At 44.9% G+C, this 27,586-nt stretch overlaps 1 protein-coding gene across 7 annotated transcripts in view; it reads left to right on the forward strand.

Annotated features, from left to right (window-relative positions):
• fgf14 (fibroblast growth factor 14) overlaps positions 1-27,586 on the forward strand; it is a 100,587-nt gene that overhangs the window by 49,344 nt on the left and 23,657 nt on the right. For 4 of the 7 annotated variants that reach the window (XM_077001687.1, XM_077001683.1, XM_077001686.1 and 1 more), the window contains 2 exons: positions 25,201-25,311; positions 27,178-27,281. In XM_077001687.1, coding sequence (XP_076857802.1) covers positions 25,201-25,311; positions 27,178-27,281 — 215 coding nt within the window. The other 3 variants (XM_077001689.1, XM_077001685.1, XM_077001690.1) reach the window with 3 other exon arrangements.

Genomic DNA, 27,586 nt, shown 5'->3' on the forward strand with positions numbered 1-27,586 from the left:
CTACGGATGCTAATGTAAGATGATTCCTCCTCGGTGAGGTATCGCGCGGCCCGGAGGGTGCGGTGGCCACAGGCAAACGGCGGAGTTTATGGTGTTTAATCATCTAATGGCAGGCTAGCTTGAGATGTCGTGATTAAGTAATGTTGTGAGCAGAAATATTGAATCCTGGTGCTGCTGATTCCTGGAGTTTGGGCAGTTATTCAATTCATGGGGGACTGTGAGGGAAGAAGAGGTTTGTAATGGAGGGTTTCGGGGAACGTGCATACAGTTGACTTGGAGAAGTAGTGACTTGTAGTGAATGGAGGCTGTGTACAGGAGATCTGCGATATGAGCACTCGGCTAGGCAGGTATGAGCGAGTGTACGCACACTTGAGCACACTGCTTCAAGGAGTCCAGGTGGTGGACAGTCCACATCAATATAATGGTTGGACACAGCACACTTGACAGTCAGTAGAACTGAGCTGTGTTAGAACTGTGCCGGTCGATAGAACTGAGCTGTGTTAGAACTGTGTCGGTCGATAGAACTGAGCTGTGTTAGAACTGTGTCAGATGATAGAACTGAGCTGTGTTAGAACTGTGTCAGATGATAGAACTGAGCTGTGTTAGAACTGTGTCGGACGATAGAACTGAGCTGTGTTAGAACTGTGCCGCTCGATAGAATTGAGCTGTGTTAGAACTGTGCCGGTCGATAGACCTGAGCTGTGATAGAACTGTCGGTCGATAGAACTGAGCTGTGATAGAACTGTGTCAGACGATAGAACTGAGCTGTGATAGAACTGTTCCGGTCGATAGAACTGAGCTGTGATAGAACTGTGTCAGACGATAGAACTGAGCTGTGATAGAACTGTGCCGGTCGATAGAACTGAGCTGTGATAGAACTGTGCTGGTCGATAGAACTGAGCTGTGATAGAACTGTGCCGGTCGATAGAACTGAGCTGTGATAGAACTGTCGGTCGATAGAACTGAGCTGTGATAGAACTGTTCCGGTCGATAGAACTGAGCTGTGATAGAACTGTGTCGGACGATAGAACTGAGCTGTGATAGAACTGTGTCGGACGATAGAACTGAGCTGTGATAGAACTGTGTCGGTCGATAGAACTGAGCTGTGATAGAATTGTGCTGGTCGATAGAACTGAGCTGTGTTAGAACTGTGCCGGTCGATAGAACTGAGCTGTGATAGAACTGTGTCGGTCGATAGAACTGAGCTGTGCTGAAGGTGTAAATGGCTCCACGTGGAGCTGTTGAGCTCCCACTGAGCACTGGGGAGACGTATGTGAGACGTTACCCTGCAGCTCTCACTCCACTGACTCCACACACCTAATATCCTGTACACTCTGTACTGTAAACACCAGACATGTTTAGTCTGACATCAGAATGCTGTTTAGCTATATGTTTTACACATATCCCGATTCCCCTATTGTCTTATTCATTTGAGAAGAAGCTCTTCCTGTCCTTAACGCTCTCGCTCTTCTGAGGTGGAACAAAGCACTCCTCAGTTTCTCTTTTGTTCCCCTCACTTGTTCTCGTGCTGTACAAGCCAGACAAACAGCTGCAGCTGCCACTGCTGGTTAGACCGCTGGCTGGACCGCTCTTAATAACAGAGTGCAGCCTCTTAGACTGGCATTGCCAGGCCTCTGATCGTATTGTAAGAGGTTACCATGAGCTTTCGGTACTCTGCATGACATCATCTTCATCATGATATGTCTGTTGTGAGTGTACGTATATTTAGCTCAGTTCACCTCTAATGAAAACACAGCACTTGAAGGCATGTGGAACTGCTAACATCCCTGGACAAGGTGAAACGCTGTAATTGTTTTCTTAAAATAGTTACGTGCTTCATTTCATGATTGGTTTGTTGAGTTTGCACTAGAGACAGGGGCGGGGTTTGAGAAAAGCCTATAAACACTCCTTCAGTGCTAGAATCAGCTGTGTTTTGTCAGTGGGAAGTCTCAGATTGCATAGTGATTGCAGTTATTTCCTCTGTGGTCCAAGCAGTGTCGGTGGTGAAGAAGAGTTGATACTTTTGGTTAGGGTTTCAAATTAAGTGACAATCAGTGTAACAGCATCCATGTTTCTAAAAAGTCCATGTGTCTTAAAAATCATGTTCAGTTTTCAGGTGAGCGTTCTGGCCAGATCCTGTAGGAGACCACATTAATCTATCTAGTCAACTTCACTGCCTTAATCTTTCTCATTTAGATGTGTGTTTGTGCATCTTAATAGGTGAAAATGCTGCTAATAAATAAGGGCAATCTGTTTTTACGATCAGATTCTTGCAGTCAGGAATGGCCTGAGTATGTTAAGGAAGGGTGCTTGGCCCGAGTGTTGGTTCTGAGTATGTTAAGGAAGGGTGCTTGGCCCGAGTGTTGGTTCTGAGTATGTTAAGGAAGGGTGCTTGGCCCGAGTGTTGGTTCTGCCCGGAGAAGACACTGAAGAGTCTGGGGTCGTAGACGTGATGGGATGTGTCTGGGTTTGGCAGCCTCTTGGGTGCAGGGGTCCAGTGTTTGTATGTATACATCATGCCCAAGAATATGTTGTGTGTGTGTGTGTGTGTGTGTGTGTGTGTGTGTGTGTGTGTGTGTGTGTGTGTGCGTGTGTGAGTGCGTGTGTGAGTGCATGTGTGTGTATGTGCACCAGGGCACCTGTGGAGGCAACCGGTGTGTGACGTGCCAGGAAAGTTTCTGGAGGTTCCCTGAAGGAGCTGGCTGGGTGTTACCTAGCAACCATGGGTTACTGCAGGAAGACTCTCTCAGCTTTATCAATTAAATGGAGAGAGAGAGAGGGGGGGGGGAGAGGGGGAGAGGGAGAGAGAACAGGAAAGGGGAACGTGCCATGAATCAGCATTTGGGAGGCTCTTAGGTCTGGTGAAAGCCTCTTCAGGCAATAGGAGGAGACCCCATCCAGACCCCATCCAGACCCCATCCAGACCCCATCCAGACCCCATCCAGACCCCATCCAGACCCCATCCAGACCTCATCCAGACCTCGTCCAGACCTGATCAATGCCTCATCCAGACCTGATCCAGACCTGATCCAGACCTCGTCCAGACCTCGTCCAGACCTGATCCAGGCCCCATCCAACTCCTAACACTGCATCACATTTACCTTCTGTGGTCCACCTGCTTTTTCTCGTTGGTTCCTCTGTTGAAAGAGTAGTTCAGTCACATATATTCCTCTTCTATACCTTCAACAAGTACGCCGATCTGTCCATCACACTGTACACGTCAGCCGATTTCTCCATAGTTCTGACCGCAGGCCTGTGAAGAAACGAGCTGAGCTCCGTCGCTCGCGGTGCGCTCCATACACGGTGGCGCCGCCCGTGCCAAGACCAGAACCTCAGCCAAACAGGATTCGCCACGGCCGCCCGTCTCAGGGGCGATGGGGGAGGGGCTCTTGCCCCATCCAGGTGACCAGAGGCCATTTCATTCACGCCTCCTGCAGCCGGATCGCGTGTAGAGAGGTGGAGTGAACTCCAGAGGATCCGCACCACGTCCTCTCCCTTCATCGTCCTTCTCCTCATCCTCGGCTCGCCGACTATTTATAGGCAGAGCTGAAAGGTCGCGTCACACACAGGACGCAAAACACGAACCCCGCTCTGCCCCCCAACTCTGTTCTCTGTGCTCTACGCACTTCTCTCTTTCATTCCCCCCCCCCTCTGCTCCCCCTCAGGGGATTTAGATGCACCTTGTCACTTTCTGTTATGCCTCTATTTACATCCCGCTGCATAACGTTTGCCCAGCTCTGGATGGGACTTCTGCGCTTATCCAGTGTGTTACCTGTGAAGCAGGCCGTTCGGAGGCACAGGTGTTACAACAGCGGCGAGAGAGGCGATGTGTGAGGTGTTAACACATGTAGACGTGTAGGCAGCAGCGCTGAGGGATATTGGACGAGGTTGAGAAGGTTTGAGAGGAAACCTTTTAAATGTATTTCTTCTTCATTTGCTGTGTTGACACTGAAACTGTAAGGTAATGATGCAAAAACTTAATATTTGAAGTTTAACTTTGTCAGAATTTTACTAATACTGGACGTATTCTTTAAGGCTGTGTGTGAGTATGCACAAATATGTGTGTGTATCGGAGTGGATGGGTGTTCAAGACACTGTGCCTATGAATCAGGATCAAGGGAGTTCAGGCTGTTTTGTGTGTGTGTGTGTGTGTGTGTGTGTGTGTGTGTGTGTGTGTGTGTGTGTGTGTGTGTGTGTGTGTGTGTGTGTGTGTGTGTGTGTAAAACACTGTGTGCTGTAGAATCAGCATCAGTCTTGAAGGTGACGCTGTGTTGCACAGTCAGCGTTGTCTGTTTTGTCACTGTACTCTTGGGCTTATGGATATCTGTGGAAAGTCACCTAATCTTGAAATATTTCCAGCTGATAAATCTGTAGTTGCTACATGTTGCCTCTAAAACAGCATTACTGTGTCTTCCAGTAATCACCGTGTCTTCCTGGGTCTTTTTTTCAAACTGATCTTCCCATATTGATCTTATTGAGATGAATATGAGAAGGTATGGTGAAAAATGTACCTTTCAGTGGCTTCCACAAGGCACAGAGCTACATAAACCTTTGGGTTTCTAGCGATATCACATCTTTAGGATGCTGAGTGAATGAATGTGTGATCTGATGTATTCACTGAAACAAATTATCCTAAAAACATTATTTACCTATTAGCTTCACAGAAAGCATTTTCACCATTTTGTTTTTAGATACATCAAAAAAAAAAACAAACAAAATAGCATTTTTAAAGATGTGAAGACAAGTTGGCGTATTGCTTTGTTTGAGAAAAATGTAATTTACCCTCAACTACACCAGTAAATCATACTTACACCCACTCTCTTGTCTTAATGTGTCTTTTCTCAATTAGAGTGAATATCCTGACAAGCTGAGTAAAGATATAATGTGACACTCGTTTGGAGTGAGTGCTTCTCTAAGACCTAATAAGACCGTCCTGTGTATAAATGTGCTACTGCAACATGCTGATTTGCATAGACGCCAATGAGCGCAGTGGGTGGGGTTGAGTAAAGAGGGAATGTGAGGGCTCACTGTGATTGGCTGTTTTCTGCTGTGAGAGCTCTCCGTGATTGGCTGTTTCCTGCTTTTGTCACCTGATGACCACCGGGGTGCGTCCAGATGCATTTGTGGCCCTGTGATTGCACAAGACAGGAACAGCTTTGTCAACAATCGTTGTGATACTGCCTCATGCGTGATGTAAATATGTTTAATAAGTCAGGCCTGCCAGCCATTGCAGTGATGAGGTCTGAGCAGGACTACATAAATGTACTAAAGGTATTGAATACTATACAGTGCAGAAATATTTGAAAATAACCTGAACATTTGCATGAATACCTCCTAAAATCTGATCTGATCTTTTTCTGGTTAATAAATAAATGAATAAACCCATGGTGTGACCTTTTACAGCTACAATATTTTGGCTATTTTGCTCTTTCAAAACAAAAGTTTAAAGTTTGCTGAAGATCTTCATGATTATTAGTGGATTCAGGAGGAATTAATCCGTTGGCTTAGTCAAAGACCTGAGTATTTTTTTTTATGTACAGTGTTATATTTGTACACTGCATTGCATACCAATAAAATATTGCATACCACCAGACATTAGACTCTCATGATGGAGTCAGTGTAGTGATCCTGTGCTGTCTGCATGGAGTCATTAAATCAGGGGGAGAATGACTCAGACTGCAGGGAAAAGGGTCCTTACTTCAATTCTGCTGAAATGCTGCGATTTGATTGTAAGCTGTTGAAGCAAGCCATGCCAAAATGGTACACATCTTAAAATGGTTTAAAACAGTCTTGAATAAGACGGGGAACTAGAGAAAATGTTTATTTGAATACAAATAATGCACCTGGTTGTTTACTAAGTCTTTGTTTCTATGATGTAATAGATATTATGAAATGATTAATGGACAAATTAATGGACAAATTGTTAACAAAAATATAAAGGGTTAACAAAGCGTTTGCTGTAGCTACAAGCATTCATGGTTTATGCATATTTACAACAGTGTTGGTAGGAAGAAAGGGTTTAGCATTTAATTGAATGGTAATCTTCATATCTTAAGAAGTATTTAGTTCTCTGGCCGTACATCTAGTTAGGAATGGGCCAAACAAATGCTACACACACACACACACACACACACACACACACACACACACACCTCTATAATCCATGTAGTGAGGTTCTGTACCAGCAAGCAGAGAGTGGTTATGTAACAATTGGAAGTCCTGGTCCTGCTTTGAAAGGAGGTCAAAGTTGTGTTACTACGGGACACTGGATCAATCTGGTTAAGAAAAACACACATTAGACAGGAATTTGGGCCCAACATGGTGCCATGACTTTATGGTAAAGTTAAGCTTTGTGTCTCGAGAGAAAAAAAACAGTTCATAGTTGGTTCTTGGTTGTTTAATGCTTCATGACAGCACAAGCACTGTATTGTATAACCTACATTTCAGAAGGAGCTGTGAAGTGTGAATAGATGTGTGAATGTGGATAAAGGTGTGTGCACTCTTGTTTAGAGCGTTTTAAACCTGTTCTCTCGTGTGTTTAACCTGTTTCCCATCTTGGGTAATGTGAAGCATGAATACAGGTGGAGAGCCCTGCAGCCGCGTCCAACTGTGGTATCTTTATTCTCTCTCTCTCTCTCTCTCTCTCTCTCTCTCTCTCTCTCTCTCACACACACACACACACACTTATAAGATGAAATAGCTTGGTGTGGCCACATGAGGGCATCTTTGTTGTCCTAAACAAATATTGACTTTATTTTTTGCTCAACCTTTCAGGGTTCCTTCTACATCATGCTCCTCAAGCCCTTTATCAGAGCAGCTTCATCACTCACAGCCAGTGTTCATAGAAATATGAATATCTTGTAAGATCATGAATGTGAACATCTACATTGTTTTTTTTCAGAATTCTTTTAGCAAAACTGAAATTTTTTGTTAAAATAATGTTTATGCCTAGTGGCTGTTGAGGGCTGTTTCAGGATTTGTAAGTACCAACTGATTTAGTTTAAAGTCATAGACACGTTTAGCTGTTTTACAGCGCACAATTTGTACTGTTTCTTGAGAACGAGACGTAACTTAGTTTGGTATGCTCTTGATCTCCCTCTTGTGGTTTGATTGTGGTATAGCGCCATAAAACATTTTTATAAGCAGGATTGTATTTTTTTTTGTTGCAGTTGAACGAATGTTATTCAGTATGTAGCGAACTAGTTCGTCATTATACAACTTTTACAACTCAAAATTGTTTTTTAAGCTCCAAAATATGTCACCCACTGAGTAAGTTTACCGTGCTGTGTTATGGTCATGGCAACTTTCATTCGTCAAGTCATGAGTGAGATTGTTACAATACACAGTGTTGTGAGTTTCAAGTGCCATTAAGGAGCATTAATGACCTATGATCATGTTTTTGAGTCTTTGCCCTTAACTGTTAAGGAGTCGTAGGCACTCAAATGTGTCTGAATCCTGTAACAGTGTTTCTGAGCAGAATAACCAGGTTGTTTTAATGCTGAAATCTTGTCAGGTCTTATGTTGAAAGCGAGGGTAATGAAAGAGCATGCTGGTTCACCTACTGCTCTGCGTCTGGGCTGACAAAGGCCCAGTACAAGCAGGCCATGGTCATCTTTGAGCTGGTTAGTGGGCCTGTGAGAACACTCGATTTAAACCCCCCATGTAATTTCCCACATCACTCATAAACTGGCCTGGCTGCACATATACACAGACCTCTGCACACTCTGATTGTGTGTGTGTGTGTGTGTGTGTGTGTGTGTGTGTGTGTGTGTGTGTGACCTCCATCGCACCTAACGCATGCCAGCTTGTTTTGGCGGGAGCAGGCGTGACCTGCACGAGGCCCAGCACACATGACTGGGTGCACACGTGTGGGGTCACACGTGCACTCACGTCATGGCCAGTCAGGAATGGCTCTTTTACGAGGGCCCCGCACACCCCCCCCCCCCCCCACACACACACCTCTGTGTAAAATATGAATGGAAAGGTTCAAAATAGCCTCCCAAATGTGTGTCACGATGGTGCATGTGACTCTCTAGTTAAACACGCTCTTCCTCGCTCTGTCTCTCGGGTCCTGGGAGAGATGTCTCCAGCACGGGCTCTCATGGCTGTTTTACCACCTGCCGCTTGATTCACCGGTGCTTAAAATATTAATCACATGCTTGGGTTGAAATGATCAACAGCTTAAGCAGTTCTGTTTCCATGCTTCGTCTCATCTGTGTCTCAGTTTGTGTTTGCGAGCGTGCTGTGACGGAGGTCGTGTGAGCAGTTGGAGAGCACGAAGCCCACGTGGTCGGTAGTAGTCAGTAGTGGTCAGTAGTCGTCAGTAGTGGTCAGTAGTGGTTGGAAGTTAGTACCCTGCGTGCATTTGTTGAGCGCTGCACTACACTTCCACTTGTGCTGTGTAAACTGGGAGGGGGGTTTATTTGGTGTAGGGGGGACCTGCTCACACAAGCTGCTACCAAGGGTAATCGTGGGAGTGTTGAGAGAGACAGCGTTGGCGCGTGTGTGTGTGTGTGCGTGTGTGTGGTTATGTGTCCATATCCTGTTGTCCTGTTCGACACCTGTGCTAACTGATGCCGTCACTGTTATCTGTACATCTGTGTGTAGCTTGCTAAGGTTGGCAAATGTTCTCTGTGCTGACCTCCGTAGATAATTGGGACATGGGTCTGCTTTCTGTCCCACTGCCCTGTTCCACTGTCCTCACCTTTGACCTCACCTCTGACCTCACCACTGGTGTTACTGACACCACACTTCCCTGCATGGCCACTGGACACTAGCAGACCAGTCACTGGCTTGAAGAGAGTACTGCAGCCATGTGCTGTAATAAGGACTGACCCATAATACCACTGTGCCCACCATAAGTAATTTGAGACAGGTTTTGGTGATTTGGAGTGATTATGAGGCTGTGAACTGAGTTATGTCTTTAATTTGAAGGTAATGATATCTATGTTGGATGAATTCCTTTTAAAATGATATATAATGTATAATATACCAGAACCCCCTAAATAGTCCCCAGTGCTTCATGGTATCATAAGTAGTTTGAGAAATCAACACCAATAACATTTTTATGTTTAGTGTTTTGATACAGGTTCTCTGCAGTAGACTGTCTCTGAGTTGAAACAGTGCTGGATTCTGTGGTAACACTGGAAGACTTGTTTCGTGTTCAGGCCCTGCATGGTTTCATGGGAAAGGTCTCCAGGAAGTGACACGTATGGCCAGATGGGCCAGGTCTGACATGAACTGAGCCCAGTCGTGACACCGTGTTCCCCACACGTGAGGCGGTGTGCTTGGATCACGAGCTTCACAACCTTTCCCCTCCATCTTGATCTTCATCTCCACACCACTTCATCCCAGAACTCTCCGCACCCATTAGCATACGCTAACCTTGTCTCTACGTGCTTCATCTTGAACAAGTGATTGGCGTTTTGTGGTAAAGCCTCTGAGGTCCAGCATGATGGATTATTGTCTTCTTGATCATCTTTGACACATCTAAACCTACTTTTTTTGCTGTGTTCAACATTTCTGCTAACTGAAGTGTTTCCTCCATCCACTGTGTTCTGATGCCTTGCTATGGTGGACATCACCACGGTCTACTTCACTAATGTTCCGGTCCACTCGACTGGAACTGACACAACCTTAGTCTTCATACTGAGAAACAGCAACAAACTCCAGATGTAAATAGAAACCATTTCATCTACAATAAACTCTAAACCACCACATCTAGAATAAACTCCACACCTTGCACTTGCTTATGAAGTAAATACAGTAATTTTCAGTTTAGCAGCCAGTTGGTAATTTATTTTTCCCCTTCTGCCCTTGTTTCCTAGTTTATTTTTATTTTTTTTTGTCTTTTTTGATGTCCTATGTTTTCACCTCAACCCAGCACTGTATATGAGTTACTCGTTTGTGTGTGTGTATGAATGTACTGCAGTGAGAGATGTGGGTGCACACCTTCCAAAGTCTTCATGTTCACTTTCACATCTGAGTGTCTGTGTCTTCTTGCCTTAACTGAAATGAGATTTCTGTGAGATCTCCACAGCATGGAGAGAACCTGTCATACATTTGTGTGCTGCTGTAATCTTGTTATTACTGAAGTTGAGGTATTGATTGTAAATTCACTCTTTCTGCTCTTTCTGCCGACAGCCAATTTTTAATTTAGATTCTTTGACACCATTTTGTTGGATGCATGCACAAATATCCTAATTATTTGTAAGCAAATAAAATTTATATAAAATATTTCATAATAGACAAATATTTCATAAAGTGATTGTGTGGAAGAGTTACTTCGCACAGCTGATGGATGATGAATGTCTCTCGCAGACTTGTAAGTATGAATTGTCATGTTAAGCAGAGAAAGAGCACATGTTGTTATGTAGGAGTTGCTCATGCCGTTTTGTGGAAGCCTCACATAGTAATGTGAAGTGTTCCTGGTTGACTGGGAGCACGGACATCATTTTTCAAAAGCCGGTTTTGGTCCCCTGCAGATTTTACGGTTAAAAACAAATATTTAAATAGCGACAAATCCATGTCTCCCCCACCCAAAACACCCCAGTTCTCAAGCCATTTGTGCCCCCCCACCTATGAAATCAAAATTTCGTCCATGACTGGGAGTACAGCAGTTCAGCAACCAGTGATACTGATATTAAATGTCAGTATCACCAATAAAATGGATTTCCTAATGGAAGAGAGAGAGGGAGGCCCAGAGAGAGAGGTTTGACGCCCTGTGGAGATATTGTTCCATGGTTTCTCTTGGGTCCTGTAGCAGGATGTCAGCAGGGCTTCTGGTGGTAGATCAGCTCTCGGCGTCACATGGAGGGCACCGCACACTCATCTCTGGCCTGTAATTGAAACGATGGCGTCTGGTAATAAACTGAATGTGCAGGAGCACATAAATATGGACCCCAGTTCTGATGTCGGGACATGGCATCTCCTGCTTAATATTCTGCAGTGAGGTACCACAGAACTTTCCCGTCTGCACATTTTGCCTTCCGTGGGTTTTCCAGGACTTTGTCGAGCAGTCTCATTATTTTTCCATCCTTTGCCTTGATTAATGTCATATTTTTTAGGCTTCTTAACCTGCTTATGCTGTGATATCACACTTAGTACTAATTTAATGTGAATTACATCACAGAAATTACACAAACTAAAGAGTTTTAAACTACAAATTGACTTGTAGTGAAGGCTGTTGAGAAATGAGAACCTCCTGCTCACATTGTAGTGTGAACACTGACATCTGCACGTTAACCAGTTAACAACAGTGGCTCTGTCATCCTGACTCAACCAACAGGAACCTCTTTCCCTTTTGGCCGAGGGCGACCTAGGCTGTTTGGTAGAGTGTGAGTGTTTGGAAGTCCCTACGCCTTCCGCTCTGAGATTAGAGTCCCCGCCACATCCTGCCTCTCTCTCTCTCTCTCTCTCTGTCTCTCTCTCTCTCTCTCTCTCTCTCTCCCTCCCTTTCAGCAGAGGAAAGTGCGGCTTACTATGAGGAAGATCAGTTGCTTTATATTTACAGACTCTTTTCAAATCTTTTTGCTCCAGTGCTGATGGGACACTTTTGGCTGTTGCATAAAATAGGATCAAAGAAAAGAGGGATGTGCACTGAATTCCAGACCCTCTTCTGGTTCCCCTAGCTGGCAAAGAGATGAGTTCATAGGCAGAAAGATTCCCTGGGTCCTTTCTCTTTTAAAGCCCCCCCCCCCCCCCCCTCCACCCCCACCGTCCTGGGAGAATGGAGATGTAACATTCAGAGCTCATTACTCAGTCACTCAGCACTGCTTGCACTGGTGTTCCGCATGGCTATGATGGAAAGTCTCTGCTGAGGTGCTAGCATAGTGCCAGGCTGTGTGGGCATCTTCAGTCCGGGGTGATTTTGCAGGTTACCTGTTCCGAGTGAGACAGCATCTTGTTCCGCTCTTCCGAGTTGTCAGGATGTGAGAATTGTGAAAGGTCTACCAGTTTGCACAAGATGTCCTCACTGCCTTGACACCGTGTGTTTTGTTGTTGTGTGTTTGATTCATGAAGGACAGGGTTTGTAAGTAACCCTGTGTGGCCCATCAGGAATGATTTCCGACTCTGACTTCATATGGATGTTATGCTTTCGGGACCAGACTACGACACATTCAAAGTAGCCTGACAGTTGTCCTGTCGTTTATTCAATAACACTAACGATCGAATTATGATGTCCTTACAAACAACAGCAGTGCTCTGTGGTAAACAAGCTGTAATCTGAAAGCTTGGTTATTTGTTTCCTCTTGTCTGCACAGTTTAGAGGAGCTGGTTCATTCATTATCTGCCATTAGGCTGAATTTGCCCTTTTCACCTCTGTAATGCAACTTCTCGCTAATCGTTAAATGTCGGGTGAAATGGCAGAGAGCCTCCGGCACAGTGCGGCTCTCCTACTGATCATCACAGGTGGTTCTTTCATTAGAACACAGACGCAGGACAGGTGCCCATCTAACATCTCAGCTTCTCGTAGTCTCTAAGACCATACTGGTTTCCAGTCCATTTTTCTGTGTTTCATGATGTGGCTTGTAGCATCCTTAACTGAAATGATGCTGTGTTTCAGATAGACCCCACCCCCCTTCCGGTTGCTACTGGGACTGGCTGATTGACGGCCAGAGTGGCCAATAGCGGCAGGTATCTTGGACGGGTCTGTTTTTGTCTCCAAACCCTCTGCTGGTCTTTTATGTGTAGACTGCTGGCTAGCACACTTCAGCTCCGTTTGTCTGAGCCGTTACTCTTCCAGTGACTCTGTGATGGGGGGGAAATGGGTTATTTTACTGTGGTGTTCGCACAGCAGCTTTGACTCGAATGGCATTGACAAAGCTGGCGATTCAGGTTCTGCTCCTGTATAGCATTAATTAGACAATGTAGAAGTTTTCATATGGAGAATAAAGTCTTATGTGGATTTGTGCAGTTCAATAGCCGAATCCCCTGTAATGTATCAGTTGTGAGGAAATGTAATTATCAGTGTTGTAATCATTACAACATCATTACATGGTTTGTTTTCTGAATGTAGATGAAGTCATTTCTTGAATTATGTAATTATTTGGGTGACAGCAAGGTGATCTGTTTTTTCCAGCTGTTTTTCCCTGGCACAAGACTCCAGATGTAAGGAATATTTAGAGCTGACTTTTTTTCAAAATAGGCAAACTGGTGTGCATGTCTGTATCTCTGTTACTGCCATGTATTTCAAACATTTTAAATAGAATCCATTCTGTTGGTTAACCGTGTACTGGAATATTAGTGTATCGACAGTATTGTTCATAATAAACATGTTCTTACAGATTGAATCCCAAACACAGCACCAGTATTAATCTTGGTTCATTACGCCTCGATTTCAAAGATCTGAATGTGTATGATCTTGGCCAGATTGGGGGCAGACTGTCAGCTCTCACTAACAACGTTAGCTCTAGACCCTATAAATTGGGTTGTGGCCCTGTCTGTCAGAGCATTAGAAGCACGGTTACATTGGTTGCATTTGCAATGAATTTGTCATGGAGACTCACACCTTCAGGAGAAAAAAGCTGATAGGTATGGGTACACTGTCCTATTTCAAACTCTTATCTCAAATGATCAGTAATGACTTTGTCATTTGTTTCACTCTGTAAGTTACATTAATTATATTTATAGTGTTTTGCACGGAAAAAAGGCTTTGAGTCGTTATTTTTTCACCATTGTCTCTATCGGTAATGTCTCTTTTTTCCATTACAAAAATGGGTGGTGCATTGCAGAATGTCTCGTGTAATGACTAAAAGCTAGGCTCTATTTCTGAGCTGCCAGCCATGTCAGATTAAATGAGAGTATAAAAATATAGAACAATTTAGGCTATAATTGCACTGTAATTGCTTACATGTCTTGTTACATGAAATTCTTGAATAAGAATATTCAGATTCAGTCTTTACTGCTTCGGTTGACTCTTACGTTGTCCCTCATACCTGGATATACTGGTGGTATTCTAGACCTTAAAATAATAACAATAAAATAAATTCAAGTTTGTTTTCTTTTCATGGTTATGTTACGGTGTCTTTTACAGTGATGTCTAGGGACCTTTCAGCCAAACAGCGCAGTCAGTACAACTGGGAATTAACTGCACTCATATTTAGATCATTTTATACTGTCGTCATACAGTCCAAAAAGATGTTCTAGATCATTTTGATCGTTCCTGTTAGTTGGAGGATGTGTAAATGTGTCGATGGTGCAGCGAGTGGGTTTATCGAGTCGGTCCCCAACACAGTCGTATGATTTCGGGAAGCTGCCCCTCGAGCCCCTCTGAGTCACGCTCTCGTTTCCCGCCACTGTGGTACCGCGCGCGCGGCAAGTTGTATGAAGCGTCATTGTTGAGCTGACAGTGTCCGCTACTGGCAGGAAAGCAAACTGCACTGGTTCCTGCTCCGTGTCCCACAGTCATCATTACAAGTAGTAATTACAAAAAAAAAAAAAAGAGAATATAGTTGGAGGAAAATTGTCTTGGCCGGTAAGCTTGAATATAATTTGTTTTACCTTCACCTCAAAAGGAAAATGTATTACTTCAAAAGGACAATATAAAGGCTGCGATATGGCCTTAGATAAAATGGATTTGTTTACTAAATGTTTAATCGATTGCGGCTAGGAGAGGATCCGTGCTGACTTCGCCCTCTGATTGTAAGCAGATAATGGTGGTTTAAATTTACCTGACTTGTACTGGAACAATACATGCACGCGCGGACTGCTGATCCCCGCGCGCGCACGCACGCGCATGTAATGTTAATTTTCAGACGACGTGGATTACTGTGTAGAGTAGGCAATAAATATGAGTGACAGGTCTGTATGTAATCAGCGTTGTAATCAGCGACATGTTATAATTACTGACAGGCCTATATAGGTTCCCTTTTCTTTTTACTCGCGCGTTTGTGAAGGTGAAACTAAATGCTTGAGTGTGTTACGGCCGATGATCTGTGAAGGACAATCTTTCATGTGTTGCCCAAGATTAAACGGATATGTCATTACCGCGACAAACAGCAGATGGCTCTCTTGAGTTTTTATTTCCTTGGCCGTGATTGAGTTTTTCCTGTGATATTGATCTAAATGAGAAAATACCCACTATTATTGGGCCATGATATTAACTTGGCACTTCACCTCTTATCTCGGTATTCTTTGTTGTATGCTTAACCACAGGTGAGTGTGGGGGTGCACCAAACACAATGAATGGGGCATTCCGATTATTAATTCCTAGCAGAAACACAGCAAATGCGGGCTGTATAATATGACAGGTGTGTCGTTGACTATGACCACTGTCCTTCAAGCAGCTTGTTAACCGTTTTCTCGTGCCGGGGGAGGAGCTGTCCGTGGTGCTGAATTACATTCCCGAACACTGACGGTCGCCGGGAGCGGCCCAAACAACTGCGTTTCATAAAGCTTCCCCTCTAAAGTCAAACGATCAAACGGAAACTCGCCCTACCTGCATTTCATTAGCAGCAACATGTAATATTGCACGATTTTTTGAGCTCGCGTTGTTTTAAAAGTGAGCCGCGAGACATTTTCTGTTGTTGTTTACTTCCGTCATTAACTTTTTAAATTACATATCAGTAACTGTTATCAGGAAGAATCAGCGAAATAATCAATTCATTGTGACATTTCAAAGCGAAATGTCATAAAAAATGTATAGCCCATTTAAATATAAATACTAGGTTGAGTGAATTTGGTCAGTTTATTAAACGCCCGTTGTTGTGACCGGCAGTTAATTTGACATCTCGTTTGCGTAAAGGTGTTTGATATAACATGGCTGTGTAAGTGTTAAATCTCATTATCAGCTCTCAGTATACTTGAAAGCTACTTCCTTGAGAAATGCTTGTTCTGCTTATAGCCGAAGGTTGGGTTCTCTCTCCCATTTGAAACGATTGCAAAGGAGGAGTTTGTCGTGAAGACTTGTTGATGCCGGAGATGCATTGATCTGTGGTTGAGACGAAAAGCGAGTGCCTTTTTTCCCCTCGCGCGGGAGTTACAGATGCAAAGAATTCTCTTGCCCTGAGGCGATAACAAATGCGTTCGGTGTTTGTCTTTTTCTTTCCGTGCTTAGCTTTATAATTAAGAAACCATCTTAAAAGCATTTTGTTTTTGACATTCCAAGCGTTTCGAGTTTATTTATTTGTATGATATACGAAACAGACGTCATTTTCACTACAGCCGGGTCAGTGTTGCCTGCATTTTTTCTTCTCGGCTGACATGCGGGTGTTGTGTCTTGCACTGTGAAAGGGAAAAGAAAATGATGCAAGTCGTTTCTGAAACTCCAATCGAGTTCAATCATGAATGTTCGGGGAGGATCGTTTAAAGAGACGTCGAAAGAAGTATCTGGATATTACAAAGACAACATCATTCCTTCGTTCAAACTTGTCTCGGCGCGTCATTATCGCACCTGTCACTGCGACTAGCGATCCGTCGCAAATGACAAGATGAGTTAACGTTTTAAGAAAAGTATATCGCCGATAAACTTGGTGAATATGTGATCGTAGAGGTGGTCGTCACAGAGATACACTCGGGAGAAGGTGGATGTCGTTCTCCGCGTGATCATTAGAAGAAAACGGTGTTTGTTTGTTGGGCGGAGTGCGCGACGTCGGTGTCCATGGTCCTGACTCCCAAACGCCGAAAAGCGGGACCAAAACAGCTGAAAGTTCCGGATACAGTCGCGATACACCCGAATGTGGGAGAAGCAGGCGACGTGCTTTATAAAAAGGAGCTGAAGTAATAATGGTCTAAGGGGTTCGCCGAAGATCAGTATGCAGGTATGAGAAATGAACCGTTTCACGCGAGTTCTAAAACAGATGAGGAGAACACGAACTGCTAGCATCTGAGATGTACTTTTGCATTAATAATGTCAGTACAGTGGCTTTTTTATCATCGTTTGCCTTCTCCGGGCATTACTGAATAATATCATTTAATACACCAGACTCACCTACGGCGAAGCAGACGACCGTAAATATGGGACAGTGATCAAGTGCGCTGGCACTGAAGGAGGTTGTCGACTGTGCTTTGCGTACAGAGTTAAACAGTTCAGTTTCAGAGACATGGCAGCGGCTATTGCCAGCGGTTTGATCCGGCAAAAGAGGCAGGCACGGGAGCAGCATTTAGACCGTCCCTCCACGAACAGGAGGAGGAAAAGCCCGAACAAGAACAAGGGTCTTTGCAACGGAAACCTTGTCGACATCTTCTCCAAAGTGCGAATCTTCGGCCTCAGGAAGCGGAGACTACGGCGACAAGGTGTGAGAAGTTCCCTCTCCAAATTGAAGGGCGCAATAATTTAAACTGTAAAATGTGTCTACTGTGGCTACATTCCTCACGTACACACTGAATATCATCACGCACGCGGTCTGTGGTCGCTTATTAATAGTTTTTCGGGTGGAATAATTCAATTTAGTCTCACCTTATTCGTCAAACCTCGGAATTGATGTTTTCGGTGTCGTGTGCAGAGGATGACCAGGGTCGCTCTTAGAAGTGTAGTCTGGGGCTCTAAACAGAACTAGAATGAATCCCATACGCCTGAAATCGATTGTGACAGACAGTATATAGAGAAGTGTGCAAAGAAGTGATGTTTCTGATGTGCAGAACTGCTATAGTGTATTGTCAGAAGAGTATTAAGATCAGGCGTCCACGCGCATAGTCGTTAGTCCATCGACCGAATTATGCTGTTAATATGCTATTTTGCGATAGCACGAGGCCTACATGTCCGGCTCATGTAGTTTGTAGTCATATGGTTTACTCACCGTGTGAAATATATATATTGTCAGTATATATATATATATATATATATATATATATATATATATATATATATATATATATATATATATATTTCTCGACGGCTCTTTGTTGTATTTTTGTTTTACCGTTTCTAAACGTCATTGGTCTCAGTTGAGCGCAAAGTGAACAGGTGTTCAACTTGTTGCGCAAAGATGCTATCACAGATCACCAGTCGACATCATTTAGCAAATGTTAACCTCAGTGGAAATGTCAACAGCTGAATAGCCCACGATAAAATCACGAGCTGTCTCAGCCATTTTATACAGTTGTATCCATTTATTTTCCCTCAGCGTCTCAACACATAACCTGTTTTTCTGATGATGATGAATGCAAAACGTGCAACCATATATCAACAAGTATACAGAATTTTCCGTTTGTGGCCTGTTCGTAGTTTTAGGGTTTGGGTTCACACTCTGTGCACTTGGTATTTCAGCTTAGTGTGCAAATAATAAAAAAAATGATTGATGCTTCACATTTTGAAAATGTGCTTGACTGCTATGTATTGTTGGAAAACAATGCGACATTTGCATACAACAAAAAGAAATTGCAGAAACAGTAATGGAAAGCTTTACTGTGTGTGTGTGTGTGTGTGTGTGTGTGTGTGTGTGTGTGTGCACACGCGCTTATCTGATTGAAAAGCTGAACCTTTTGTAAATTGTGGACACACAATTGCATCAATATGCTGTTGTTAATGCTAGCAAATAGTGAATAGCAGCATCACAGCCTGATAAAATTATAATAGAGGCCACAGGTTGGTGTGCAGTATATCATGCTACCTGTCAAAGATGTCCAGAGGGTAATTTCAGCCAAGTAAATAGTGAGTAAAAGACCTGGCAGTTGCCAGCAGAGGAAAGGAGTGATGAATTAGGCACCGGAACATCGTGGCATTGCACCTGTGACGGCCATCTTACCGCAGCTGGGGAGACGCTCATGGCCGCCCTATGCCACGTGAGCCTACGGCAGCATGCTGGGGTGTTGCCTGGGGCTCGTGTCCCCTCATGATCACACCAGGAGCCCCCCCCCCCTCCCTCCCCAAGGAGACCGGCCGGAACGGCTGGCTTGTCTAGCTTTGGCAGCTGCCGGCGTGCCTGGCGCTCTGCTGGGGGGGGAGATCCTCTCTCCAGTCGTGCTGCGTGCTCGCCGGCAGTATTTGTGATGGAGGTCCCTCCGGGAGTTACCTCATTAATTTCACATTGCAGTGAGATTTGGAAAATCTTTAGCGAGCAATTTTTATTTTTTTTTTAGTTCAGCCATGAGGGATCGCTGGGAGCTGCTTAGAGAGAGACGGTGCTATTTCTCTTCTCTCTCTCTCTCTCGCTCTCTCTCTCACTCGTTTTCTCTCTGGCTCACATGTAGCCTGTGCACTAAGGAAGAATAATGGTTTGTTTGGAGGGGCTTTAATTCAGCAGGCAGCCACAGGTAAGACAAAGCAGAGCACGGCCACCCATCTTAAGGAGCGTGAAGATGCTGCGGTCGCCTTCACCTCCTGCGTGGATGCAGCGGGGGGGGGGGGGGGGGGGGGGGTGGAGGCAAAGCTCTTTAGGCTTGTGCATGGGGCCGTTCTGCCTTGTGATTGGCACCAAGGACTCGGGCTGAATGCCAGTGTCAGGACTGGCTCACATGCCATTGTGCTCCTGCAGGAAACTGTCAGACCTCTGAGGCATCGCAAGGCATTAAGAACATTCCGGGCCCATCTTCTTTGGATTTGGTAAAAATAGCTGATCGGGGGGAATTTTTCCCCCTGCTGCTCCAGCGAATGTCCAGGTGCCTCAGCCATAATGCCAAATACACGGCGATTCGATTTGCTGAAAATGCGCCGTCATCACATGCCGCGGTCTCACAAAAGCCGGCCCGGTTTGTGTTTGTTTTGTGAAACCAGGGAAGGGAAGGCCAGGGTCTGAGCTGCATGCCGTTTGTCAATGAGAGTCCCCGGAGTATCTTGCCAAACGGCTCCGCACATGAAAGGCGTCTATAGGCCAGCGAAACGAGATGCCGCTTTCATTTATTTAACATCTCTTTTGTGTGCACCACTTCCCTTCTGGTCCAGAGATTAAAGGAGGGGTGTTGTTCTGATTGCCTCTCAGTACTGGACCGTGGTACAGTTTGAATCCCATTTTTTTGTGGGAACCACCATTCTTCATAGTCATGGAAATAAGATCGGGGCTTCACTGAGAGGCCTGCTGAGTGTGCTTCGTCTGAAAGGGGAGATGAGTGTCTTATGGTCAGTAGATGTAAGAGGCACCGCCGGTGCTTTTGGAAGTGCTCCCGACCAATCACATCGCACCGTGCTTGTTTAGCAAAACTAGTGAAACACTTAATCCTGCTTAGCTTTCCACCATGGGGTCCCTCTGAAGCACATCTTAGGAATATGCTGCGGTCGGTCTTGGCCAGTTTGTATGGAGTTAGCATAAATAAATAGATACACACCACTGGAGCAGTGAGAGTGGATGGTGCATCTCTGTGACCTTCAGCTGTCCTGAGGTCATGGGCCAACTTGGAGTGGATATGCCTTTCGATGTGCCACAGGCTTCCGTGGTCTGATCTCTTCTGACCGTTTGGCTAATAAACAGGAGACAAGACCCGACAGCCGTTCCTTATTTTCCACTTCAAAATGGGTCCGTCCGGCACCGCTTCTGATTGGCACTAGTTATGTCCAATTAAAATGTTCAACGGCGAGGAAAACCACTGGATTAGCTTTTAATCTCTCTTCATGTTATGCCTCGTTAATACATCAGCTGAATCCTGAATTCACAAGATTAAGCGTTATGCAAGATTTGGAAGTGTTCTCTGTCTTTGTGCTTCTGGTCAAGGTAACGCTTGTACACCACGCACTGAAGGGAGGTGGATAAACAAAGTCCTGCTGGAGTTTAGTTCCACACCGTGTCTCTCCTTTCAACGCTCAATGCGCTTTGTGGACTGCACAGTGTCATGTCAGGGTACTGAGGGGCAGAGGAGGAGCTTGAGCTGGATTTAATCTCCATTTACTTTGACTCCGTTTGGGGACTAATATGTTTCCATATAGCTCTATTGCAATTAAAGTAAACAAATTTGATTGCACTTACATAACTGCAGAAATGCCTTTTTTCTCAAATGCAGGAAATCCCGTCAGTTTCACACCCACATGGGTGTTATGAAGATCTCCCTAATCTCTATGGAGGGGAGGGGAGTGCTCTTTTGATTCAACTTGGGAGGAGCAGGATCACGATATCCAAACATGTCTGCAGTGCTCTGAGGTTTACCATGACAACACCGGCGTGTCTGTGTGGCGATGTAGGCTGGGAAAACCCCTCTCCTTTTTACAGAAGCTTCTAAAGTGGGTCAGTCAAATCTAGTGGTTAAGGCTGCAGCTGCCTCTGTGTGCAGTCAAGCATGACCCCCTTTCTGTCTGGTGATTGCTACCTCTCGCTTGTCTCCCTCTCTCCCTCTTTCTCTTCCTCTCTCCCTCCATCTCTCTCTGTTCCTCTTTCCCCCTTTCCTCTATCCTCTCTATCTCTTTCCCCTATCTCTCTTTCATCTCTCACTCTTTCTCTTCTCTTTCTCTTCTCTTCTCTTCTTATTGATACCGTTCCAACTCTGAAAATCCGAACAACACATTGTTAACTCTAAATGCCTCTTTAAGGGTTGCCTAGAATGTCACAAATCTTACTGCTAATTTGAACATCTCCTCTTATTCTGTTGTCACTGTGCAGGTAAGCCTGCAATATACTCTCGTGATGAGACACTTTCATGTCTCCCCAGCCACCTGGGTGTAATGAGCCATACTTAATGTGGCATTTTGACTATACTAAGTGTTACCAGTGTATCACCACGAGCTTGTCAGCAGTGTGACTCACGCTACGTTTACGCTAGATACATTGTGTAAAAAACTGAAAAGAAATAAATGCTAGAGATTTGCGTGAACCCTGAACAGAAGCCGTGTGATTGTGTCTCCGGCTCTGGCCGGTGATTGCGGTTCTTTTGGGGAAACCAGGCCTCGACTGAACTGGAAAGTGGGAAATCCAAGTCAGAACCTCCGATGCTGGCCCACCCCCTCCCTGCCGCTCGTATGGTTGTTCCAGGCTCGGCAGGTCCACGCGCCCGCCCGCCGCATTCCTGCGTGAGCACACACACACTCATTTACCCGGATTGAACACCCGTCACTTCAGATTAGGGTGTGACCCACTCCCCAGAGTGTGATGAATATTAACCCAGCCACACACCAGCCTCCCAACACCCCCCCAACACCCGATCTGCAGCTCTGAGCTGCTGTTTGCGATGGAGAGCTGCAGCGGGTCCCCCCCCCCGGTGCAGCACAGGTCTGATGAGTCTTGACATGCTGTCTTAGCAGAGAAGGCTGGAGGCATCTGGAGACTTCGAGGCAGATGTCATAAAGAGCATCTGTGCCTCGCATGATCCCTCTCTCTCTCTCTCTCTCTCTCTCTCTCTCTCTCTCTCCTCCACAGTCAGACTTTGATGTGTCCATTGCAGATCCGTCCTAACGTATTGCGCAGTCTAAGGGGTGGGAGGCAAGGCTGGGGGTGGAGGGATTTGGGGGAGGGGCGCAGTACCACTCTCCTAACATCACCAGGGAGAACACAAAGTAGATCCTTAAAGCTACACCATAGCTACACCATAACTACGCCCTTAATGCTCTCGTTCTCTTCGAAGCACTACAAATTTGCGGTCCGTAGATATGATGTCTTCGTAGCAGGCAAGTGATTCTAAATGTCCGTGTTGTGGATGAGCACGGCTTCTGCTGGGCTGGTTCTGCTGCCTCAAGGCCACCTGACCTCAGTGGCCCAACAGAACAACGAGCGAATGGTCAGCACTCTGGGCGAAAATCTCCCAGAATGCCCCTTTAAGCGTGCGGTGACATTTGGAGCGCCTGTGTTTTGGTGCTGTGTGGATATTGTCCTATGGTATTTACATTACAGTATTCTATATTGAACAAGCACAGTGGGGAGGTGTCCATACACAACATTTTTCACAGCCCTACCCGTGCTCTAGCATATGTGTTTAAGTGTGTGTGTGTGTGTGTGTGAGAAAGAGAGAGAGAGAGATTGGGTGGGTGGCTGTATTTTGGAGTAAAGATTAGCACACTGCCACATACCCTTAGTTGACAGTGTCCTTAAACCATTCTTTGTGCCTACGATAACGAAACTGCCCTAAGCTGCACCTTACACATTCTCTCTCTCTCTCTCTCTCTCTCTCTCTCTCTCTCTCTCTCTCTCGCTCTCTCTCTCTCTCTCTAATAAGACACTCTCTAATAAGATGACAAGGCAAACCTAGTTTCTTTCGCCAGACGGCCACTCCCCAGCAGTTTTTACACAAGGGTCAGAAGTATGTGAGATGCTTGGAAATCTTCAGTAGAGGCGGGACTTGTGAGGACTCTTCAGTAAAGGCGGGACTTGTGAGGACTCTTCGGTAGAGGCGGGACTTGTGAGGACTCTTCAGTAGAGGCGGGACTTGTGAGGACTCTTCAGTAGAGGCGGGACTTGTGAGGACTCTTCAGTAGAGGCGGGACTTGTGAGGACTCTTCAGTAGAGGCGGGACTTGTGAGGACTCTTCAGTAGAGGCGGGACTTGTGAGGACTCTTCTGTAGAGGCGGGACTTGTGAGGACTCTTCAGTAGAGGCAGGACTTGTGAGGACTCTTCAGTAGAGGCAGGACTTGTGAGGACTCTTCTGTTTTAGTGCTGGGAGAATGACTTCACTTCCTACAGGCCCACGCAATGCACCATCCATTTTTTGCAATTGCTTGTAATAGCCACAGCTAATAACTAGCTCTCTGTATCTTTGACTTGTTCTCAGCTCAACAATGTGGAGACAGTCACTTATTTTAACAGACACTAACTTGCCCTTGAGAGACGACGATACTTTAAATATAGTTTTTTAGTCATTCTGTGTGCTTGACAGCACTGAGACATTTGTGGACATATTAAAGTTTGACTGAATGTTCATGTCACATATTTCATAAGTATGCCTGAGGACTTGCTTCTTTGGATTGCTTGATTTTGATTTCAATGTTTTTTTTCTTTACTGAGCAAAGTGTAATCATCACTATTACCATGGTCAAAAAAAAAATCCCACATCATGAGCCACAACTCACAATGTTGGCTGACCTAAGCCAACTCCAACAAAGCCACTAGATATTGTCAGTGAAAATGATCCATCCTGGATATGATCCTTGGGCAGGACTTCTTATCTACCTTCATGATAAATGGAAGATCAGTGATCATTCTTCAAAGACAGAAGAATGTTTATTGCTGTCTTCACTGCTAACCACTTTGAACTCCGATAGCCAGGCACTTACTGCTGCGTTCAAGGGAATCAGTTTGCCAAATGCCTCTCAGAGGTTGGTGGTCAAGTAATAATTTTAACCCCACTTTTTCACACTATATTATCCCCGTTCCTCTGTTCCCTCACACACACGCACGCACGCACGCACGCACGCACGCACGCACGCACGCACGCACGCATGCACGCACACACACACACACACACACACACACACACACTTATTTCTATATAAGAGTATATAATGGGGATGCAGAGGGGGGCAACGAACAAAGATGGAATGACTGGCCACAGTTTACAGTGTTCATGTCAGCGTTGTCACCATCACGTTGATCACAGTTATCATTGGCCCGGTCTTCAGAGTTTGCTGAGTTTGACCAGAACATGTTGCCAGAGATACCAGAGAGCATGGGCGTGGTAGTGGGGGGGAAAGTGGACCTGACTACCCAGGGCCCGAGAAGGGAGAGGGGCCCATTTTGCTCATGTGCCACTTTTATTGGCATTTATAGGGGCCCACTGACATTGAGAGTGTACAGGGCCCAGAATTTGCTGCTACGCCACTGCCAGAGAGATACGTACCAGAAAGATACATACTGGAGAGATACGACCCAGAGAAACATGTCCTGACCTATAGCCTTCAGTGTCCAGAGATCCTCAATATTTATCTCCCATTCACTCAGATGTATTCTATTTCTCTCAGTTCTACTAACATCACATGACATCACCATAATAAACATCTACTCTACTGAGGAAGCCAAGGTTGATTCACCACACTGGACATCAGTAAACATCAGGCAATCACACCTCAAGGTGGCACTACTGCACCCCCTCACAGAGGTGAAAGGCCGTCCCACTGTCAGGGCAGGACCAGAGCAATTGAACATAACTTAATAACTTAAATCAGTCCAGTTCCACAGCTGCAGTTGACATGTGAGCGTGCAGTTTGACCGTATCAGGTGATCAGATGTCAAAGTCCTGTCCTCCTGTCCTTCAATCTTCATGAAACATCATTGTTGATCGTCATAATTTATTACTTTGTCGAATAATGATTTAATGTTAACCTTACAATGCCTACTGTATTTCTGTGTTAAAAAGTGCCAAGTAATACCATGACTAACTCTCTCACTCTGTCTCTCTCTCTCTCCCCACAGATCCCCAGCTCAAGGGTATAGTGACCAGGTTATATTGCAGGCAGGGATACTACTTGCAGATGAACCCAGATGGATGTCTTGATGGAACCAAGGATGACAGCAGCAATTCTTGTGAGATTATTTTCATGTCTTTATCACCTTATGGTGACTGACACTGCAGAATTGGCAGAATATTTAACATTTCTTTGAATTATAATTTTACAAAATTTAAAATCACAATGCATATTTCAGAGTAAAACTACAAGTAAAACTACTGCAAGTCTCTCTTGTTGTGATGAATTTTTAAAAATAGATTAAGTTAGTGATAAATAATTTCTAAGATGGTCTTCCATGGTCATGACATGGTTTTCATTTAGATTTTGATTTAGCCTTAAAATACACTGACTAAATAACTAAGAGTATTGAATAAGAGAATATAATATTATAATATATGATATAAGATATAATACATGCAGGCATCAAACAAAAAAAAATAACAATTGTATTTAAATGGAATAAGAATATCTATTTAAAACATTTTAGGTAATCAGGTAACAAGCATGGTTTATTAATTGCTGCTAGCTCTGCTGTATTTATGTGCACTGGAATATGGAAGGTGTAGTGAAACAATGTTGTCTCTGTCTCCTTTGCTCATCTGTGGTCTCATCTGTGGTCTCATCTGTGGTCTCATCTGTGGTCTCATTCTTAGTTTGATTTCTCAGTGGTTTTTCTGCCACATTCACTTGCCAAACCAACAACATGGTATCCACATTAAAAGAATGAAATCCATAGAATATCATAGCCTCGTCTGTTGACTTTTCTAGCATTATCTCTAAGGAGAGTCAAAAACACCAAGACACGGAGCTGTGTGTGTGTGTGTGTGTGTGTGTGTGTGTGTGTGTGTGTGTGTGTGGAAGTGGCACAGTAGGGAGTGGAATATTATTAGCATGTATGTATTCTGCTTAAGGCCACCTTCCTAATTTGATTTCAATTTTCAATACATGACAAAAGATTGAAATACAGACCATGCTATGTCAGTCATACAGCGCACACACACACACACACACACACACACACACACACACACACACACACACACACACACACACACACACACACACACACACACACACACACACACACACACACACACGCAGGGCTACACTCCAGCGTGTGTATATATGTAGATGGATTCTGTGCTTTAACGCCTCCTTTGGGCACATAATAAACCTAATAATGAGCTGATTAGCTGAATCAGAGGAAAAAAGGTGCTTGTGTGCAGCACTGTGACATACTGGATAACCCATATTTTAAAATCTGTAATATCCGGTTTCTTGCGTATATGATTATGCAAACAATAAAGTTAAAGTGCACCAGTGAGCCCTGGAGATATCTCCAGAGGTATCAATGCTTCTGCGTCCTGCACCATGTTGTCTGTGAAACTTCATGCGTTCCTAGCCGACCACTCTTGGCCGGGTCTCCGTGCCTCGATCGGGCGCGTGAGCCTTGACTTCCTTCCACCTCGGTTCTGGCGTAGACCCGCCGTCTCGCTCACCGTCACCGGCCGCCGTGCCATCTGTCGGCGGGGCAGACGATAACTGTCGCCCAGCAGGTCTGGGGATTGGACTCTGGTGACACTGGACTGTTAAAATCCCACAGAGCACCACCGCTGCTGACAGAGACGCCCGCTGGAGACAGAGGCTGGGACAGGAACGTGTGACTGGACGTTGTGCGTGCTGAGTTTTGTGTTTGTCTCTGACTGCTCTGTCAAGCCTTGGTGAGCTTGAGCAGGATCCCAGCACTTGAATACAGGACTAAATACAGTGCCGGTCTGAAGAAATTGTGATTTCCTAACTGTGAGTGTGAGATTGGACTGAACGTGGTCAGGGAAGCTGCTCGACGGTGCTGTAGTTCTGAGCTGGTCTCGTGGGTGTGTGCTGTGATATGTGTACGAAACGCTGTCCAGGTAGTGACTGGTTCTCTGTTCTGTTTCTCCAGCGTTGTTCAACCTCATCCCTGTGGGCCTCCGAGTCGTTGCTATTCAGTCCGTGAAGACAGGGTTGTATATCGCCATGAACGGGGAGGGCCATCTGTACACATCGGTGAGTATCTGGGAGCAGAGCTCTTCTGTTATGGTCCAGGTTCAAGTAAAAATCCTCAACAGGATTGTTTCAACGTGTTAATTCGCTGAAACTAACTGGGTGATGGATGGGACATTTGTTATTTGTGCCTGAACTTTGCCACCTTTGCCTGATCAACGTGATGGCTGGTTAAGGTCAAATTAGCAGGCCTCATTGAGATTCTGTGTCTCAGGTTTTGTAAAGTGGTTCAAGTACCTGCTGGTCTGAATGGTCTTACTTTGATCCCTCTTTCATTTGCTTGGAATATGAGTCCTGTTTTAATGCAG

Source organism: Brachyhypopomus gauderio, chromosome 4 (genome assembly GCF_052324685.1).
Source record: "Brachyhypopomus gauderio isolate BG-103 chromosome 4, BGAUD_0.2, whole genome shotgun sequence".
NCBI lineage: Eukaryota > Metazoa > Chordata > Actinopteri > Gymnotiformes > Hypopomidae > Brachyhypopomus > Brachyhypopomus gauderio.